A 22,382-nucleotide genomic window follows, 5' to 3' on the forward strand; every position below is an offset into this window, starting at 1 on the left:
CCCTTCTCAACAAAAGTACAAAACTGTTAGACAATTTTTGTATGCCCTTAGCTTCAATCAAAATGATGTACTTTATGAGTTTATTGTAAATGAATAAAAGTGCATATCTAATTCATGTTCCCTTGGTATGTTTCTGTGTAATATCCTTAAACTGGACACTTAATGAAACTCGTGTTAGTTTAGAATGTTCACAGCCAGTGGGTCGGTTTGGGGAGACCTATCCTGACAAGGCTGATACTGTGGTGCCACTAAGTCGGTTGGGGTGGCTTGTCTCAGCTACCAGGGTGAGACCATAGGCACATACAGTGTGGGATTAATTGAATCTTTTAACTGGATCAGATTTCCAGTATTGCCCTGGACCTTGGAGATTGATGGGCAAAACTGGAAAGTTACACCCGACCCCTAGACTCGATTATGACACAGCACTAGGTGTCGGATTGGACTGTCTTTGATGTACCAATCAGTGAGATCCTTAGCGGGGGTCAAAACCTGGGTATGTTGGGATAGTCTGAGAATTCATTTGAGTGGGTGATCATAGTGACAGGATCAGCCCCTTTGTCGGACAAAGGTAATGATCGGGGATGCACTCTCACTGATGGAAACCAAGACTGCCGACAGCCGATTTCAATCGTTGAGATTTGTTTTGCAAAATATATTTTATATGAGATATAAAAGTATATATATTATGGTTTCGAAATATTTGCAAATAGGTTTTAATTCCCGGGATCCATACAAGAGAGAGTGCAACACTGTTCCTTGCAGCCGAGGGATAGGTACTCTCTTGTCGGGCAGTGTATGATCATTATGGGCTGAGAGGTTAAGTGTAAGACCATTGAGGATATCACCTGGTGGGCTAATCTTGCATCTGCCCACAGTCCCTGGGTGTTACAAGGTGGCTTGGCCCAGGGACCACTTAGGATAAGTGTTGGGCCCATAGAGCCCATCTGATGGGTTTCAGGGGGTGCACTGTCTGTAATAGTGTATTCGGCCAGGCCTTGTAACAAAGGCTGGGCTGAACCCATGTGGCTGATGTGTAGATCAATGTTTGGGTCCCACGCCATATAAGGAAGCCCAACCAGGCAGCAGTTTAGAAGGCTAAATGAATACATAACCCTAAATGGGCCTAAGCCCATTTCGAACTGGGCTAATTTGATTAGTCATTAAGGGGCGAATTCTGAGATAAGATCAGCTGATAGGATTGGGCCCAAACCCTATCCACTCAGAGAGTCCAAGATCTAAATGAGATTTAGATTTGGAAACTTCCTAATTAGATTAAGAGATGGCTGATCTAATCTGCAGATAAGATAAGGGTTATCCCTTATCTTAAAGGGACTTCTAATCCATATATGATTTGGGTTAGCAACTCCTAATTGGATTAGGAGCTGATCCCTTTAAGTCTATAAAAGGAAGAGGGGGCGGCAACCTTTAGACACACAATCACCAGCAACAGTCTTGTCTTCAGAGCTGAGATCACAAAAGAGAGAATTCTGCACCCTACAAATACTCTCTAGCCGCCTCCTTCCTGCAGCCGCCACCTATAGCAGTTCGATCTCCATTGCTTGGGAGAAATCAAGATTGGATCTTGATTCCAATCTTTTGGAGAAAAGATTGGTAGGAGTTGTATTCACAAGCCGTCAAGGTGATTCTTGGGAAGGATCAAGTTCTTGGGAAGAACACTGTTGATTCTGCTCCACCCTACACTGCGCCATCTTCAGTGGGAGCAGATTTTGGATCCTACCTTGGGTGTGAACACCTCCATTGAGAGATACTATTTCTCTGTATCAGGTATTATCTCTCCCTATTCCTTTTAGTTCAGATTTGGTTCAGTTTATGGTTCAAGAATGATCATTGAAAATATGATTTTCTAAATAGGGAATTCGATTCCTAGTTGAAGGGAGAGAAAATTTTTTGAAATTCGCCCCCTTTATTCCACAATCTTGGGCGTCCATGTGATGGATTTCCTATCCCTTCAGTGGTATCAAAGCCATGGTTCAAATCTTGAACCATTCTGTTTCAGATCTGAACCTGCGCAAATAGGGAGAAGGCATTCTACCTAATTTGTGCAGATATGGGTTTTGGGAAATTTGTTCCCAAAACAGATGGGCAAATAATCTGAAATTAATTTTAAATAAATCTGATTATTATTTAGAATAGTTATTTATAATTTTCTTGATTTATGGGCTATTCGTACAAGAGGAGATCGAACTCTTGGTTTGCGTAGGGAGAACTGCAAGATTTGCAGTTTATTGAATTTATTTATTACATTTGGTCTGTAAATAATTTTTTTTTATTTTTTAGACTCAATGTATAGGCATTCGATCTGATGTAATAATTAATAGAAATAGGATTTCTATTTATTTTTAATTTTGGATCGAAGATGGTGGCGTAGAGAAGGAGATTTCGTGGATGGGAGATTCGATATCTGCGATTTGTAGTTTGAGAAACTGCAATCTATGATCTAACCTCTGTTTTGCAGGATAGAGTGTGCGGACAACCCTGATTAATTGATTCTTGTTTTTCTTTTATCAGTTATTTAATTTCAGATTATTTTATTGAATTAAGGATTTAATTAAAAATCAAACCCTGGACCCATTCGAACCAAGATTGGTTCAAACTGTTTGGGCCAAATCTAGGGTTTAATCAAGGCTGAAAGTCAGCCCTAATTTTTCCCACTAATGGGCCTGAGGATTGATATTTAATTAAATGGTCAATTCGGCCCAACCTGTAAAGGCCCAGTTTTAAATGGTTAAAACTGCTAAAAGCCCACTTTAAAAGATAAAGCTATATGGGCCGAACTGGGTAACCCTAATTCAGCCCATATACCTAGATGATATTAATGGTTAATATTATGGAATTTTAACAGGCTTCCAATGGGCCTTACAGATAATTAATTGATTGGATCAATCTATTCCTGCATGAGATGTATGAATATGTGATGTGCTGCGTACATGGGCCATAAGTACTTGGCCCATGCTCATTCGATAGTGGCTCTTGCGCACACCATGGCTGAATGCACATCATTGCCATGGTGTCCCTTTTTGGTCATTGGATGACCTCCCTCTGTGGTGGGCCCCACACCTCATTAAGAGGTTACGTGCAGAACCCTAGCCGATTAAAGGCCCACCAAAATCTGACTTTATGAAAGTCAGTGGGAGCCACTATGGTTTGACCTAAATCAGACTAGGACGTAATTATTTGTTCCCTCCAGCTAATATGAGTGCAAGTGATAGGGAGATTCATATGATGAACTCTCTAAAGGCCTTCCATCATTAGCATGAAGATGGGTCATTCAGTAATGAGGAAACGCACTAGAAAATGGGCTATCCATTTGCTGTTGGGCTTGTCTGAGTGTTTCATAAGATGATAGGGGCATCATAGACCGATATGGGAGGGGCTTCACCAGAAAATGAGAACTCTCTCACGGTACCTTGGCGTTCACGAATATGATGGGTAAGCACTCAGTGGATAGAAAGGTTTACCTGAAAACGAATCTGAACCTTGTTTGACAGAGGCCAAAGGAAAACTCAAATGATGAGTGGATATGATCCTTCACAGAAAGGTGGTGGGGTTATGCAGCTGAAACAGTTGGCTCCATGCACCCTATGTGATTTCCCACATTTCCAGAGACAACCCATAGTCTCTGTCACTGAAAAAGGAGGGAAATCTCAGAGATGAATAAATGGAAATGGAAAGTAGATTAAAATTCATATCTATGAAATGAACATGAATCAAATATGGTTGTAAACTAATGTTTGCTCTTTTATCAGAAAATGGCAAACGGATCATTTGCAAAATTGCTTGATGACAACAAGTTGAATGGCCCAAACTATGCCAACTGGTACAGGAACCTTATACTGCTCCTAGCTTCTAAAAAGTTAGATAAAGTGGCAAAGAATCCTGCCCCGGAGCGTCCGGGTGATAGGGCTTCTAAGGCCCGAAGGAGAGACTATCAGGAATGGGAGGAGAAAAACTCCCTTGCCCGGTGTTACATCTTTGCCTCCTTGGACAACCCAATACAGAGGCAGTTCGATTAGATCAAATTTGCCAAGGACATATTGGACAGTCTCAGGATGATGTATGAAGAGCAGAATTGTTCTACTCGACAAAAGGTCTTGAAACAGTTCCTGACCACACAAATGTCCAAGGGCCAACAAGTTCACGACCATTGTCTTCGGATGATGGGTTACATCAACGAACTGGAGGCTCTTGCATTCGGCCTAGACCTTTCAACCCAGATAGATGCTATCCTTAATTCTTTGCCTCCTTCCTTTAATCCGTTCATCATGAATTATAACATGAACAAGCTGAATGTCAGCTTGCAAGAGATCAACAATATGTTGCAAAGAGCTGAAGAACTGATTAAAAAGGATGAGCCTGTAGCTATGCTTGTTGAAGCTGGTAAAACGGGCAAAAGAAAGAGGAAGGCAAAGATGCCTCAAAAGAATGCCACTAAGGGTAAGAAGCAGAAGAAAGACAAAACATTGAATGCCTGTCACTTCTGCAAGAAGACCGGCCACTGGAAAAGGAATTGTCCTGCCTACCTGGAATTCAAGAAAGGTAATTTCGAAACTTGTGTTATAGAAACCAATTTATTGGTAGCTTCTGCGTCCTGGTGTATTGACTCCGGGGCTTCAGCTCATGCGTGTAACTCACTGTAGGGGTTCAAGGTAAGCAGAAGGCTGAGTGAAGGAGAAGTCACTCTCTACTTGGGGACTACTGCAACTGTTGCAGCCGCGGCAATAGGAACCGTGGAGTTAATTTTTAGAGAAGGAAAAGTTGTACTGAAAGATTGTCTTTATGTACAAAACTTAAGAAGAAATTTGATTTTTGTTTCAAAACTGTGTGCAGATGGTTATTCTGCCTTCTTTAGTAATACGATTACTATTAAAAGAAATAACAGTTTCATCGCATACGGGGAACTGGAGAACGGTCACTATGTTCTACATCCTTCTCTAGAAACTAACATAACCGAAACTACGTCAGCTGAAATCCCCAAGAAGAGAGCCCGTGATATAGTTAATCCCACGTGCCTGTGGCATTACCGACTTGGCCACATCGGTGTTGACCGAATCACAAGGTTGGTAAATGATGGTCCTTTTGGATTTTCCAACTGTAGAAGATCTTCCCACCTGTGAGCCTTGCCTGCAAGGCAAGATGACGAAACAACCATTTAACGGTAAGCCTGAAAGATGTACAGGCACACTTGACCTAATACATATTGATGTATGTGGTCCCTTGAGTGTTAGGACACGAAATGAACACGTGTATTTCATCACCTTCACAGATGATTTCTCACGGTACGGTTACGTGTACCTAATGAGACACAAGTCTGAATCCTTTGAAAAGTTCAAAGAGTTTAGACAAGAGGCTAAGAAACAGTTGGGGAGAGAAATTAAAGCCCTTCGATCTGATCGATGTGGCGAGTATCTCTCTGATGAATTCAGGGACTACTTAAAGGACAATGGGATAATATCACAATTAGCTCCTCCTACTACACCACAACTTAACGGTGTTTCAGAGAGGAGGAATAGAACCTTATTGGATATGGTCCGGTCACTTCTCATACACTTAGAGCTACCCACATCCTTTTGGAGTTATGCATTAGAGATTGCGATTTACGTGTTGAATCGGGTTCCAACCAAATCAGTTCCGAACACTCCATATGAACTTTGGACCGGAAAGAAACCAAGTGTCAGACACTTGAAGATTTGGGGTTGTCTAGCACACATTAAAAGAACGAGTGAGCAGCCGTTGCCTATTTGTAGGCAACCCAAAAGGCTCTGTAGGTTACCTTTTCCATGACCCAAGTGAGCAGAAAGTGTTCTGCAGTCGAAATGCCCAATTCTTGGAGACCGATTACATCCTGGACACCCATCGTCAGGAAATTGTTCTTGATGAGGAGAGCTCAGGAGCAGTGGGAGATGTCCCACAAGTTCCAGGTAGTGACCAACCTAGAATATCCACTCGAGTATCCAGGCCACCAGTCCGTTATGGTTATGACCAGGATAGTTACCTGGTGGAAACCTTGACTAGTGAGGAGGATCCCGTAACTTACGCGGAAGCTATGTTGGACATAGATTCCCAGAAATGGGTGGAGGCCATGAGAGCAGAGATGGACTCAATGGATACCAATGGAATCTAGACTCTAGTTGATCCGCCCTCCGAGGTAAAAGCAATCGGTTGCAAATGGATTTACGAGAGGAATAAGGGCCCCGATGGTAGGGTTGAGACCTTCAAAGCTCGTTCGGTGGCGAAAGGGTACACTCAGAAAGAGGGCCTCGATTATGAGGAAACCTTTCGAAATGAAACTCGATTCTTTAATTGTCCGGCTATAAATTCTGCAAGAATATTAGGTTGCCCATAAGGTTTTGCAATTCTTGTGATATCAATGTTGACGAACAAACATTGTGGATAGTTACTTATAGCAACATTTATATATAACCATTGTGAAAATGTTTTTTCGAAGACGTTTATTATTAACGTCGTCAAAGGCGGACTTTTTTACGACGTTGAAACGTCGCAAAACTGACGTCGTTAGTAGTGCCTGAACTGAAAGGTTCAAAACTTTGGTCCTTAATTGTCGGTGTTCTTTGAACAGGTTAGAAGTAATGGAAGGGGAAGGCATTCAAGATCTTATTATCAATAAATTTGATAGTTTTGTAAAATTATTATTTTATTAATTTTGGTAATTTTTGAGAAAATTAATATAATACAATTTTGTTAATTTATGAAATTAATATTTGTGAATTTGGACAAATTAATTTTGATAATGTGTAATTAATTGTGGTAAACTGTTTTTGTTCAATTTCGTAATTAATTTAGATATATCATTTTTGGTAAATTTAGTAACTAATATTTGTAGATTAGTTTTGGTAATTTTGTAAAATTCATTTACCAAAAACTTAATTAATAAAAAATTTGTAGTTGACCAAAAAGATTAATTTCAGTAAATTAATATAGGTTAATTATGACAATTTATTGAAAATTGTTAATAAAAATATTTTTTGTAAATTAATATTGATTAATTATGACAAATTTACAATTCATAAAAAATTATTAATTTTTGAAAATAAAAGATAATTAGTTATTTGACTAATTTATTGATTAATTTATATTGAAAAATAAAGTATCAATAATTAAATTGTCAAAAAATTATTACATCTTTAGAAAGAAATATTAATTAATCTATATTGAAAAATAGAAGATAAATTGTTGTGTTTTAAAAAATAATTATAGATAATTATTGAATTTTCAAAAAAAAATATTGATTAATTTATATTAGAAGAAAGAAGACAAATAATTTGTTGATTAATTTTTATTGAAAATGAAAGATAGATTATTAAACTTTCAAAAAAAATGAAAATAATTACATTTATAGAAAATTAATTTAACTTAAATATAAGATAAATTATTAAATTTATTATTGAAGCTCGGTAGTCTACAAATAATATGTTGCAGATAACATCGGTACTGAGGGGAGAGAGGGAAGCGAGTTTTCTAGCATTTAGTGGGGAACAACAAAACACCACGTCTTGACTGGTGATACTATAAGAAGGTGTGCATGAAATTAATGAAGTTACATGATATTATGACTCTAGGGGTGTAAAACGAGTTGTGTCGTGGCATGCTGTGGGTCAGGCTGGCTCTTGGATCAAACCTTGGGTCAGGTCGGGCCGTAGATTGGATCAAAGTTATTTATTTAAAAAATGAAAATTAAATTTAAAATTTTAATTTTATATGAATTTTGATGTATACAATTGTTTATATATACAATAATTAAATAAATTAGTACAATAAAATTGAAGCAATTATTTATTTTATTAATATATTATATATTATAGTATTATATAATTATAATATATATATATATATATATATATATATATATATATATATATATAGATTACATAATATGGTTCTAGGTAGGTTTCAAAAATAAATAAAAAAATAAAAAAAATATATATTTGTAAGTATACAAGTAAGAATGATCGGGGTGGGGCGGGACAAAGTCAGGCATCTCCGTCCTTGTGGGGACAGGGCAGGAAAAACCTTGATCGACCCCACCCCATTGCCATTGTTTGCCCAATTATTTGAAGTTACTTCCATTTGGACCTTAAAACCTTATATTAGATGGACTTTTAGATTGGATGGTCAGACTGTTTGATCCAGGAATTTGTTATGGCTTTGGGTCTGGTTTTGTACGTGTTGGTGGTGAGATTGCAACCAATAAGTTGCTTTTCTTTAGTCTTCTAATTATTATTGGTCAAAGTGTAAAAAATAAAATTCATATATAATGACATTTATTCCAGGTCCAACCTAACAGACCTCAATGTTTTCTTCTTCCCCATTTTGAGACTTAAAAGTCTCCATGGCACTTACCAAACAGGATTCAGTCAGAGCAAATTCCATTCGAACAGTCATCATAGCCTTGCATTGAGAATATCTCTCCATCAAATAAAACATAGAAGTATGAAAATATTCCCGATGCAGGCTATAAAGACTGTTGGAACAGTGTTGGAATGGACCTTGCTCTCTGACTGAAGCCGATCTCGGCGCTTACTTCATTGATGTTAATATGGGCCCATTATTGTAATAGGTTTGGGCTCTATAGCAATTAGTCAGCTTTTGACAACTCAGATTGCTCATCCTACAAATAATTATAGAGGTGTTTGACACTGTATTATTTTAACTGACATTACAGTTGTTTTTGTTTAAAACAAAACCATTGAGATTATTGGCTTTGACAACCCCTGAATTTTGTGAAAAAAAACACTTTTACCCGTTTATAATTTGAGGGGTCAAATTTATATTTTAGACTAAGACTACTGTTAGCCCAAAAATGCATGATATTAATGACAATATTCACAATCTATTAAATAATGAATAAAATAATAGAAAATATTAACATGATATTGTTAAAATAAAAAACTAAAAAAAAATGCAAGTGTGTCATACTGAATAAAATGAAATCTATTTAATAATAATAAATAAATGTTGATAATAATATATAAGTGGTTCGACTTGAAATTATAGGTGGGAATCACTTGAAATTTTCTCTTTTAAGAGAAAAGTAATAGGTGGATTCGACGTAAAATTTCCTCCTTTAAGAAAAAACTAAAAGGTGGATCCCACATCCACATGCAATATTTTAGTTTTTTGAATTTAACAATGTAACGCCATTATTTTCTATTATTTTATTCATTATTTAACGAATTATAAATGACGTTACTAACACCATACATTTTTTGGCTAATGGTGGCCTAGTCTGAGGCATGGTTTTAAAAAACGACCCAAAAAATGAACTGTTCTGGCCACCGGAGTCCGACTTGACGGTTCGATCGTTTGATTCAAAAAGATGGCCCATTCTAATAACAAAAATTAAAAAATAAAAAACAGTAAAAAACCATTGAACCGTCGACCATCTGAGTTAATAGGTCATTGACCGATTCAACGATTTTTTGCCATGAACTGAGTTTAAGGTAAAACGGAACCGATTACCTGAATGGTTTCTAGGCCGAACAGGAATTGACAAGTCAAGAATATTACAAGGAGAGCCCTATAGCAATTAAAATAAGAATTCAAGAAGATCAATAAGCACTGGTTCCAATTTGATGTGTGATAATAGAGAGATAAGCCACTCCACTAGCAAAGCAGAAAGCACGTTCGGCCTTATCAAGCATGGCAAGGAACCACTCGCAGGCTGTCTTCTTTAAATACGTACCCAAACAAATGAAACCTCTTAAGTAAAGCACCCCTCCCATAGACAACTGACTTAGCAGGTAGTAATCCCACATAACCCAGGACCCCAGATTCCAATCTGGCGACAAAAGAACACCCCTCCTATGGAAAAAAAGAAAAATAGAACACTGTTGGCAATTCAAGTCGGAATCACCATTAATGTAATGGAATTCAAACCCAAATGACAATGGGATTCTGTTTGTAGCCCCAACTAAAGTAGAGTTAACAAGCAAAATCGATAATTTGCTCTTCCAATATCATAAACTCCACAACCTCAAGAATCAAGACATATTAAGCCTTAATACATCTATCTCAAAAGTCAAACAAACTTACCCTCGAATCATAGAGTACAGAATGGTGAGGAACTTGCGTTCACTGTGTAGAAAGAAGTTCAAAATTTAAATACACGGAATGCTTTACATGTGTCCAGATTATAACAATCTAAGATGCTGTCGTGTAGTAAACCGAGTGGATGACAAACTAGCAAGGTCATTCTCCACTGACCATTAGAGAACAACTGTTGAAAATTGATTGCTCATTGGTTGCCTCCATGGTTCACCATCCATCTGCATATAAGAATGTTTCCATTCGCGACCTCTAATTTCCAATCTAATTGCTGCAGCCTGAAAGAAACCACTAAATTTATTTTAAAATGCTTCTTTTAACAATTACAGTTATCAACTAACATATTTATTTATTTTATGGTAAATCAACTAATATATTTATGAAATAATTAAATCATCAGTAAACGTTTAAGATCATAGAAATGGAACTCTCTAAGTGAATTCATAGGCAATTATCCACTACAAGAAAAATGACTTCCCCAAAACTGCCACTATAGACTTTATTGGCAGTTGGCTAATTGTCGCTAAAAGAACTGTTGCTAGACGTTCTAACGGAAGTTTTCTTGGCTGCAGGTATAAATTTTAAACTGCTGCTAAAAGATACTTTTTGTGACTGCCGCTAATACTAGATCGGCTGCCGCTGACACATGCTTCTTTTAGCGGTGGTTAGGGACATCATTAGCAGCAGTCACGACTGCCACTATAGCCATTTTTTATTTATTTTTTTCTAATTTGCTTCAAATAACTTGTTTTTCTATATTCATTTTAATTGAAATGAAATACAAAAATGAAAAAACATCAATTACAAATAAAATTTTGGAACTCATTCTCAATTCAAAACATTTGAATCACAAATACATCTTTAATTTCAATTTGATAAACTCTTGGTTTGTACAAGAATTGTTCTTTTCACAACTCCTGATTGAATTAACCCTTATTCCCCTTGATCCTTTTGTTTCAAATGGTGGATACGACCTTCAAGCCCATGCCAACAATATGGGCTACAATGGAGGAAGAATTCAGCGATTGGATAATATCGTTGGCATACAGAATTTCTTTTGAAATACTATGATTAAGGTGCTGATTTATGTGAGCTGTGCTTCTTGCTGGTGAGTCCCCATGCTCAGGACAGGGTGGAAAGACAATGCATTCATCACCAGTGTCTCCATCTGTAACTGGGAAAGAAGTTTGGATCTCAAGACTGTCCACCCATTCATCAACTCTTGTCAAGGAGGATGATTCTGTACAGAATGCAACCCATTGGTTCTGCAGCGATGAACCAGAAACACCCTCATGAAAATGTACCCTGCTTCTTGTTGTTGCTCATGAAAATGTACCCCGCTTCTTGTTGTTGCTAGCAGTGTTGTTGATGCTGTCATTATTCTTGGATTGTTTGGTGAATGATTCTGGAGATTTTGTCTTGCTTGACTGTGATAACTCGGTTGATTTCCAGAGTATCTGAAGAATGCCCACCTTTCTGGTTCTTAATATGGTCAATGGAGGGCAGTTTCAGTTTTACATTGGATGGTTTGTGAAGGTTTCTGTGGCTCCAGAGGAACAACTTCCACCATAGCCTCCTACTCCTTGAAGACAGAACTTGACTTGAAGAATGTTTCTTCAACATTACTCTGTTGGCATTGCAAGGAGTAATAACTGATCCTTCTGAGTATGATTATTGCTAAACTGCTATAACAGAAAGTTTAATATTCAAGCAATGGGCCAAAATTTTGGCATCATTTTGTATTTTGGGAGTATTATGACTTCTTTCTGAGGATCTACAGTGAAAGAATGGTAGGATCCATCGTATGGACGCCAAAAAGGTTGCGGAATGGGTGAGCGAATTTCAAAAATTTCCTACCTTTCTTCCAATTGGGAATCATATTCCCTAAATTTAGAATACAATAGTCAAGGATCCTACTTGAACCATAACCGAACTAGATCTGAACCAAAAGACAAGGGAGGGATTATACCTGATCCAGAGAAACAATATCTCCCAAATTTGGTGCTCACGCCCAGAGAAGACACCAAGATCCGCTCCTGCTAATGACACAGCAACTGTGGAACGGAACCAGCAGAGTGCATCCTACACACCAAATTCTTCAAAAGAATCCTCTAGAAACCATGAGCACCAAACTTGATCAGTTTCCTTTTGGAAAATTGATATCAAGAACTGGTTTCTTGATTTCCTCTTCTCAAAGATCGAACCTTGCAGTGAATGGCGGCGGCTGGAGGAGAACTCTTGAGATGAAGATGGCGAATGCTGATTCTCTTCACTCTGGAGTGTATGAGATCATTATCTCAATTCGTAGGAGGATTTTCTGCTTAAACCCTAGGTTCGAATTCTGTTAATCATCCTTAGGGTTTCTCCTCTTTCTTCTTGATTAAGAAATCTCCTAATCCTATTAGGAGTTATCCCAATCCAAATCAACATCTGGATAGAGGATGATCTTAATCCTATTTGTAGATTTGGTTAGCTTACTCCAGATCTTATCAGGAGATTACCAGTTTCAAATCTGATTTGAATTTGGTTTCCAAGAGTGGATTAGGTTAAAAGCCCAATCCTTTTGCTAACCCTAATCTCAGATCCACCCTATAAGTGGGTGATCACATCAGCCCAGTTCGAAATGGGCTTTTGGCCCATTAAGTAATCAGTGCTCAATTAGTTTTCAATCTGTTGCCCAGTTGGGCTTCTTTGTATGGCGTGGGACCCAAGCATTGATCTACACACCAGCCACATGGGTTCGACCAGCCTTTATTGCAAGACCTAGCCGAATTCACTAGAAAGCCCAGTGAACCCCTGAGCCCATCACATGGACCCTATGGGCCCAACACTTACACTAAGTGGTCCTTGGGCCAAGACATCTTATAAAAGCCCAGGGACTGTGGGCAGGTGCAAGATTAGCCCATCAGGTGTTATCCCAAATGGCCTTACACTTAACCTCTCAGCCCATAATGATCAAGCACTGCCCGACAAGAGAGGACCTCTCCCTCGGCTGTAAGGAACAGTGTTGCACTCTCTATTCACATGGGTCCCGGGAATTAAAACCATTTACAAACATTTTGAAACCATACTTAAATATATATCATATATAAATTTTGCAAAAACAAAATTCCAACGACTGAAATCAACCGACAAAGGGGCTGATCTCGTCACTATGATCACCCACTCAGATGAATTCTCAGACTGTCCCAACATACCCAGGTTTTGACCCCCGCTAAGTATCTCACTGATTGACATATCAAAGACAGCCTAATCCGACACCTAGTGCAATACCATAATCGGGTCTAGGGGTCGGGTGTAACTTTTCAATTTTGCCCATCAATCTCCAAGGTCCAGAACAATACTGAAAATCTGGTCCGGCTCAAGGGCTCAATTAATCCTACATTACATGTGCCTTGGGTCTCACCCTGGCGGCTGAGACAAGCCACCCCAACAGTTGGCAACACACCAGTGTCAGCCTTGGCAAGATAAGTCTCCCCAGACTTATCCAACGGCTGTGAACATTCAAAACCAACACAAGCCTCATTAGATGTCCAGTTTTAAGGTCTTACACAGAAGCATACCATTGAACATGAATCAAACATGTACTTCATTTATTTACATTAAATATCAAGAGTACATCAGAATTGATTGAAGCTAAGGGCATACAAAAATTGTTCAACATACAGAATCATTGTTTTTCATTGCTATGAAATATTCATCTACTGGGGACAAGTAATTCGCTTGTTCAAACAATATCTAGTGATTGTGGAGATTTAATCCTACATCTGTTTATTCAAAAGGTCTTTTTTACTCTTCTACAATTATTGTTATTTTGTATTTAGTTGTCATGACTGCTATTTGGTTATGTAGAAGCATATCACTTTGTGGAGATTGATGTCAGCCATTTATCCTTCTATTGTTTCTTTATGTTTTCTAGTGGTTACATGCTGTTATATGTACTGCACTATAGTATTTTTCTATTATTGTTAACATTATGCTGCAATTGTCCACTCTATATAAGCAAAACAAATCTAGAAAGGTTCAAGAGCCAATGGAGAAAAAGGTTTATTATAATATCCCCATAGTTCTCCAGTTCTTTAGTTTCAGGAAGTACCTCTCCTTGGGCAGAAATAAGTAGTCTAGTACTCACCTAGAACTGGATGATTCAACTTTGATTGTCCAGTTTCTTCAATGCTCCATGTTGTGGCTTCAAGCCTCCATTCCAACTTGAATGATGAAGAAATCAAAAAAAGAAAAAAAAAAAAAGAAAAAACTTTAGAAAGAGCAGAAAAAGAAAGAATAATCACATGAGAAAGCAGAAAGTGAAAAAAGTATAACAGCAGCATGCAGCCAACCACTAGAAAACATAAACATTGGAACAATAAGTTGCTGACATCATTCTTAAACTCTTTATTTGTTCCTTAAGTAATATCATTAATGTCCATTAATTTTCTTTTAGTAATATCATTATGCAAGAACCTCATTTCATCTAAATTTGAAGTAGTGGCAGTTTTTGAAAGGAGGTGATCTCCCACTTAGATGAAAGTAGGAGAAGGGATGCTCCCTGGCTTTTATACTCTTTTTTCCCACAATTTCTAAAAGTTTCATATAGGGTAGTTTTCCAAAAGAATTATATTCTTTTCTATAATTGAAATGATGGTAACTTGAATTGTCGATCAAAAACAAAATGATGGTAACTTGAAGGTATTTTAAGTACTTAAATAACTGGTTAAGGAAGTCTTTCTAGAATTTCTCTGTAAATCAGAATTTACCTTTGGAGGAGAGAACACGTCTTTGGTGATGCCCACTATTCAGGATCTCAACATTAAACTGCTTTGGTATTGTGTCAATGGTTGTGATCTTGTAACTGAATGTGCCCTCTAATATAACTAACCCATCTGAGTTGCTGAAGTACTCTTCCAGCATGAAGAAACTGATTCCTTGTTCAAAAGCACCTTCAATCTGTGCAAAGAAACTATCAAATGTGAGGTCCACTTACATAGTTCTGTGGTAGACCAGACAACCCATTCAAATCTACTACATGACATTTCAGTACAGAAATTAGGTCAAACTGTATACATATTGTCATTATATATCAGAATTAACTATGGAGTATTAGGCTCAGTCCCATAATCCATAAAAAGAAGTTCTAATGATTGGGAAGTGGACCTATGATACCTAGATAACCTAGATACCTATACATGATTTGCATAGCAATGCTGAACATCATACTTATTGGATATGTGGCACCAGATATTGCATGGACACTTATAGATGTGTTCTACAGAGTTAACACTTGTAAAATATGTCAAATGGAATGTCTCAACAAATTATATTATAAACAAATCTGTACATAATAAGAAATTTAATTAAATTTTGAAAGACACTAGTCAGAAATTACATTTTGCTTCCATATGTATATCCACTTCCAGGATTTAAGGAAACGGAGAGTTGTACCCTTATGTCCATGCTCGTGTCCATATCTGTGCATCATTATGTAAGTAAGCTCAATTGGAAGGTGTCGAGTTTATGGGCTGTTTGTAGAGCCGATAGGTTTGTGTAATGAACCCAATGGGCCTTTAGTTCTTAGGTTTTAATTACTTGTAATTTATTTGTACTGTTTGTTATTGGGCCTAAGTTATTATCATAGTTTTATTTAAGTTGTTGGAACCACACTTAAGTTAGGTTGGCAGGGGTTTGTTGTCAATTGATTGTATTTGCAAACAAGTATAAAATGAAGAGGTATGGGCGGCAGAACGGTTGTTTTGGCCTCCCTTTCATTTTCTCTCTTCTTTCTTCTCTTCTCTTCTATTTCTTCTTCTTTTTACAGGCCTTTCTGCTTGGTTTTGTTGCTGTTTTCTGTTTCTTATCAAGTTATACTTTGACAACTTGTATAAGAACTACTTTAAACTCTTTTTAGAGAGTTCTCATGCAGCCTTAGGATCAGCAGCAGCATGAAAGTATAGTAGGGATGATTGGCTACAACTTCTTGGCCTGATTCTTGGAGTTCTTTGGGGTTTCCTATTACCCACACTGAGATAGTGGAGATCTACCTAGAGAACAGGAAGAATCATGAGGAAAAAGGGATTGACCTTTCTTTCTTCAACCCAGGATGATTTATTTAAGGCTTTGTTGGAGATCGATCTTGGTAGAAAGGGATACTGGACTATTCTGGACAGTCGGGCAGATTTGCTTGGCCCTTATGTGGCCTTCCGATTGATTGTCTTGCTTCAGGAAGTGTTCCAGGGCTGCTTCTTGGGGTTGTTTTCTCTTGTATTTCTGAAATGTCTGTCTTCTATGTACTCATTATTGTACTATATCTATTTGTTTTGATTACAACGATATTGGCAATATTATATTGAAGGGATACTTCTATTACTTTCCAATTCCTACTTGTATAGAGTGGCTAGTCCAATTAATTAAAATTTTGTTTGGGGAGTGGGGGTGGGGGAGGGGATGTGGGAGGAGACAATTTTGTTAGTTTATGAGGGTACAGGTGTATATGAATGCAAGGTAGAGAAACAAAGACTTAGACTTGCCTCTGCTTTTGTTTCATAAAGGAAGGTTATGAGAGAGAGGAGTGGTTAGGGAGGTGTTCGTTCACTTCTCCCCCAAACAATAGGCTGCATGAGAGATTTCACACAAGGGGGTGTGTGATAGGGAGTAGTGGGGCTGTTTTAATGCATGACTAGAGTTCTGAAGCATGTTTAATGCAGGTATCAAGGACCTTCATGAATCTTCTCCTCATTGATGGTGAGAGCAGCACCTACGTTCATGTGGAATAGGGATCTAAGTTTCAAGGTTAAAGTGTATGAGTCAGGCTTGGTCTCTTTTCCCAAAAATTTCAAAAATACACTAATGTTGTTTCATACAAATAAAAAATGTAAAGAAAATTTCACCATAATTTAGATACCGCATAGGTGTAAATTCAGGAACATAGTAAGCACTTGCAGATAAGTTAACTGCTTGTAGATTTGCCTGCAAGGTGCAAACCAGATGTATTGAGACAGAGAATGCTTTTCCTGCCAAATGCAGTTTCTACAAATTTTCCAAAGAAAAGTGAAAAATTCTCATCACTTTTGTGATAAAATTGTAATAATTAGTAAATCCAGCATCATAATATGAACGCATCCTTTTGGAATTACTTGACAATGTTCAAGTATTAGAGGAACCATTGGATTAACGAACACTTTTAGCCATCAAGACAGTTCAACCAGGTGCCTTCTTGGATATTCAGAATATACATAGATTTTCACCACCAATGTTGAAAAATCTCATTATTACAGTTAATATTCCAAGTAACAAGAAATTTTGGCTATATCCAATAGGGCTATGTTTGATTTGATAGAAAATAAAAGAGAAACAGAAAGTTGAAGGAAACTTAATAACTGTCCTTTAAAAGCATAGCCTCTTTAGTTTACTGAGGAAAAAAACAGCCTAACAGTCTATTATTTTGATGTCTGGACAACAATATAGCTTCAGCATCCATATCAGAACAAATTCTTTGTTTAAGAGAATTTCTAATAATCTATAGTATTCTTGCTTTGAATAATGCAGCTTTATGGCCCTGGGCAATCTAGGTTGTCCCAAACATATAGACGATATGGCTAGCACCACAGGCAGAAAGCTGTTTTTCAGGCTGTTGTCCCAAACTTAAACATGCGTAGGTTGTGAAAGCTGTTTTTCAGGCTTAGCTTACAATTAAACCCGTATTTGAAGATCATACCTCTTATCATATTCAATTAGAAAGATAGTGCTCTCTCAGAAAATGAGAATTGCAACTGCTTGAGACAAAAATAGAAGCAAAACAATGAAATCCAATCACCCCTGTATATTTAGAATGTACCAGGGCGGCAGGGCTTGTTGGTAGGCTGTCTCTGTTGAAAAAGAAATTCTTTTCCACCCTTCACAGGGATTGTTGGTAAGCCCCACCAGCTACTTCTTGGTAAGAATGTAATCATATAAACTTGAACATCGTGACTTCAGAAAATCCAGAACGTAAATAATTTAAATTTAAATAATCACCTGGAGAATCAACATATTCCATGAGATTGGACCCATCTTCTCCTGCAGCCTTTCCTTGAGAGGGGTTAGTCCTTCAACTAACTCATTGCAGCAGATTCGAACTACTTCACAGCTTGCCTCTGATGTGGTGCTCCCAGCAGTCATCCCCCCTTGTACTAAGCTCAATGTGTCTGCCTGAATGACCTGTACACGCTCCAAGAGGTCTCCACTTGCATCACATTTTACTGGACTAAGAGCAAATGTAGTCATCTGCTTCACCTTTGTCCAGAGCCCCTGGCCTAGTTCAATCCCTCCAACTTCAACCACTATAGACCCATCATTGAGAATGCTTACCTTCCCCGGAGTTGGCCTTAATGACACTTCGAACACAACAGGCACCAGTTGGATCTAATCTGAATCTAATCCAAGACCCTAGATCTGATCCAATTTTGGATCAATCCAGATTTAAGTTTTAGATAATCAGATTGGAGTTGGATATGGCTGGATCGAAATCTAACCTAATTACAACCTAATCAGAATATCAATTGTCACCAACCCAATAGGAGCTGAAGATAAAGCTCCAGCACTGAAGGAGAAGAACCTTGTTGAGGCATAATATGTTGCAGAGTGAAAGTCCAAATATTTCTTGTCAATCTGGGAGAGAAGAGTCCATAACTAATTTCAGGGAACATAGAGTTCTCTTTGTGGAAGAATTCCAAAACGAGCTTGAAAAAACATCTTCAGGTGAAAACATGATAAAAGAAAAAAAAAAAAAAAGAAATACGATCTTGGAATTTTCTATGGTTGCCAATTAGTTCACCTACTTCATTGCTAGGGCAAGGGCCAACTGGTCGGTGCACAAGCATGTGGTGCATTGCACTGAAACACTGGGTTTGTCGGCTGTAGGGGATCATTGTATATAAAATTCATACAGATCTACAATTTTCTAAATAAAATAAAATAGTAATGAAAACAATTTGAAAGCTCACCTTGCAAAGATCGGAAGGATATGCAAACGAATAGCTTCAAGGGATCAAAGACGTAGAGGTTCTCCCAAATCCTCCCCTGTGAAATGCTTATTAGAATGGGATTGAAGAAACGAATAAATAAAAATGTGTGGCTCAAAGTGATGGTTATAAATAAAATCCTAGCCACTTAGAATCTAAAGTTCCCTGGATGAAGTCGGAATCCACGTCATCCGTTGGAGATCAAATGAGAGAGAGAGTTTACCTAGTAGATGCCATTGCCGATTGCCGGTTGAATGCCGTTCGGTGGTGTGGGCAGACCGGGAGAGAAGTGAAGAAAGATTGAGCACAGGTCTGACGGTAAGAAGAGAGAGAGAGAGAGGGGGGAGAGCGGGAAGACAAATAAATCAGAGAAGAGAGGAGCGGGAGGAAGAAAATCCTATTTTCACAGGTAGTATAGCCGATAGCGGCAGGAAATCTAATTTTTAGCGGCAGTGGCAGTTTTAAATGACTGCCGCTAAATATTAATATTTCTAGCGGCAGCCATTTATCTGTCGGCCAAAAGAGTGCCGCTAATGCCCAAATTTCCTGTAGTGTTAGCAATGTGGAATAACAGATAAGTTCTACCGCAGCAAAAGCTTAAAACATTTCAGTGTCCAAGGAAATGTCGGTGAGAAAAGGCATAAACCTGGCTGATATATTATGCCTATTGTGCAACAAGGAATCTGAATCAGCTGGCCACCTATTTTGACATTGTAGATACTCCAGAATTTGGGAATAGTTCACAAAAACTGTCCCATATTCCTGGTGCATGCCCAGCTCAGTCAAATACCTTAATGGCCGGATGGCATATCTAAGACATAAACAAGAGGGGCAGACTTCTGTGGTTAGTCATCCCATTAGCAGGGCTGTGGGCAATGTGATTGGAGAGTAACCATCGGGTTTTTTATCAGAAAACGAATTCGTAAGAGAAAGTGATAAGCCAGGACTTGGGTATCTGTTCATAGGTTGTTCAAAGAAGATGAATTATCTGTTTCTTTTTTAACTGTTGACTTTTTTGGAGGTCCTTAAATGTAGATCAGATGTACAGAAACTCTTTATACAGGGAACCTTGTACATCTTTTTTATTATTTTGTTCAGTTAATACAAATATACTTCAGCTTTATAAAATGGGAAGACTTGCTTAAAGACTTTAAGTTTCATTCACAAATATTAAAGAGTTGCCAAACCTTTGTCAGGTACCTTGAAAAATACTGTAATATTATTATTTCCAACCTCCATTTAGGATCACAACAAACCTGCAAAACATAGTATTCTCAGTATTGGTATAAGAGAAATCTTATAACAACAGAAAATAACCATTCCAAAAGTTTATATAGAAAAAGTATGCTTGCTAGAACTAGAAAGAAATGTACAAGCATAAAAGATGCAATAGATGGTGTTTTTTTAATCAGTACCGCAGCAAGATATCTAGCCTTGGATAGTCACCTCAACCATTATAAATTCCCTCCCTGGGGTACTATACCCCAATTCATTTGCCCTTGTTTTGACCCTCATTTTGCTAGTTCATCAGCAATGTCGGCCAACCTACAAGTCTAGCTGTATGCTGTCCTCAACTCCATTGTTGAACTTTCAACATAATGAAATTATGTACAAGATAGAGCTCATGGAACAACCGGATGGTATTGAATTGATTCTTGGTTATTGCTCCCCCTCCAACAAAACAAACATGTACATAGCCACAGGGGAATGAAAATACAATGATTTAAAACTTTTGAGGCAGGGTATTGTAATCAAGAAAATAAGTAAAAAGAAGTTATTATAAATTTATAAATCTAGTTTCAGCTACATTATGGGCCTTTGTGGATTTATTTTCCTAATCCAATGACTAAATACTTCCACCATCATGCCATGAGTAGACTTCAATATATATTAAATCTTTAAAATATATTTTGACTACTTAAAATTTTGGCATGGTTTTCTAAAAAAAGCACTTCAAAAGCTAATAACAAACTCATTTAAAATGCATAAATGCCTCAGAGACATTATAACAAACATATTTTTATTATAATAAAATTACATCTGACGCATGCTATCTTGGAGAACATCTTCATTAGGGTGGCACATTGGGTAGAAACAATGGAAACATTTTTTTTATAAGGAAAAGAAATGGAAACTTTTGCTCCTTTATAATATCAAAAGAAACAAGAGGAACATGGTTGATTCCACCTCAACTATGAACATTTCACATGCTTTATGTCAACCTTTAACTCCTAACATCTCGAACTAAACTTTGATGGCTGCAGCTTGCTGAATTCTAGCAATATTGGTCTTTGGGGTGATTTTAGAAAGAACACAGAACAGGAGAGGAGTGTTGTTTTCAGGACCGATCAGCATTTAAGATTCAACAAGAGCAGATTTTCTTTTGAGAAAAGTTAATGTATTTCATTAAAGAAAAGAAGAAATTACAGAAGACCTGCACAGTAAGACACAGCAGGAAAACAAAGAAAACTTTATACATTCCAAGGGCTTCTATTCAACTAGATACAAAAATATTGCAGTTGTCAAAGAGAGTATTATATGTAGTTTTCTTGAATAATTTGTAAAATGCCACCAAATAGTAAATTCTTCCCCAAAAATCTTTTAGAACTGAATCATCAAAACTGTACTTGTCCTCGAGAAGCCTCTTGTTCCTCTTTGTCCAAACTGTCCACAACACTGCTAGTGGAATTACTCCTCAAATGGCTCTTCCATTTTTAGATAAGCCAGCTAGGTTCCAGCTCCAAAGTAACTCCAAAAAACCTTTTGGGAAGCACAAGGCCACCTCGAAGCATCTCAAACCCTTAAAACAAAGCTCCCTTGTGAACTTGCAGTGTAGAAATAAATTTTCCATGTGATTGCCAAGGCCTTCCCAGGGTTGCCAAGGCCTTCTCGGGGTTGTCGGGGAAATGAGTACGCCTAGGCTCACCAGGGAATGAGAGCGCGCCTAGGGTTGTTAGGGCCTTTCTAGGGTTGCCAGGGAATGTGAGTGCGCCTGGGGTTGCCAGGGGAATTGAGTGCAATCCTGGGGTTACTAAGAGGTATGAACGCACCTAGGGTTGCTAGGGCCTTCCCGGGGTTGCTAGGGAAATTGAGTGCAATTTCCTTGGGTACTCACTTTCTTTCATCTCAGAGTACCTGGGGTGGATGACTCAATGTGGTCACTCCGATGCTTAAGTTAGTACTGGGTTGGTTGCGAGTTGAAAGCAAATGATTATGAGAGCTAGAATGCACTAAATTGTGCATACTTGGGTCCTAGATTTTGATACCCTTATATAGTTGGGTTGTCATGGGTCTCATGAAACACTT

General features: G+C 37.8%; 1 protein-coding gene across 5 annotated transcripts; it reads right to left on the reverse strand.

Moving 5' to 3' along the window:
* Positions 1-9,960: 9,960 nt before the first annotated feature.
* LOC148877614 (abscisic-aldehyde oxidase-like) lies at positions 9,961-20,048 on the reverse strand. Of its 5 annotated transcripts, none has more exons than XM_088942230.1 (7): positions 19,723-20,048; positions 19,300-19,388; positions 19,059-19,134; positions 18,091-18,723; positions 14,838-15,027; positions 14,216-14,291; positions 9,961-10,361 (listed from the first exon to the last, which is right to left on the reverse strand). In XM_088942230.1, exons 4-6 carry the CDS (start codon positions 18,337-18,339, stop codon positions 14,275-14,277), a joined length of 456 nt encoding a protein of 151 aa, XP_088798356.1. In that variant the 5' UTR covers positions 18,340-18,723; positions 19,059-19,134; positions 19,300-19,388; positions 19,723-20,048; the 3' UTR covers positions 9,961-10,361; positions 14,216-14,274. The 5 variants fall into 5 exon arrangements, with proteins under 5 accessions (XP_088798356.1, XP_088798359.1, XP_088798358.1 ...); XM_088942233.1 differs by lacking the exon at positions 19,723-20,048 and having other exon boundaries at positions 18,091-18,507; positions 18,626-18,723; positions 19,300-19,703; XM_088942232.1 differs by lacking the exon at positions 19,723-20,048 and having other exon boundaries at positions 18,091-18,507; positions 19,300-19,703.
* Between the last annotated feature and the right edge of the window lie 2,334 nt (positions 20,049-22,382).

Source organism: Nelumbo lutea, chromosome 1 (genome assembly GCF_056320005.1).
Source record: "Nelumbo lutea isolate HS-2025 chromosome 1, American lotus-T2T, whole genome shotgun sequence".
NCBI lineage: Eukaryota > Viridiplantae > Streptophyta > Magnoliopsida > Proteales > Nelumbonaceae > Nelumbo > Nelumbo lutea.

Excerpts from the sequence above, each read along its gene's own strand:
- LOC148877614 (XM_088942230.1), bottom strand. The coding sequence starts at position 18,339 with ATGACTACATTTGCTCTTAGTCCAGTAAAATGTGATGCAAGTGGAGAC. Across the intron at positions 15,028-18,090 it reads GGAATATGTTGATTCTCCAG|ATTGAAGGTGCTTTTGAACA; the intron begins GTGATTATTTAA and ends TTCTTTGCACAG.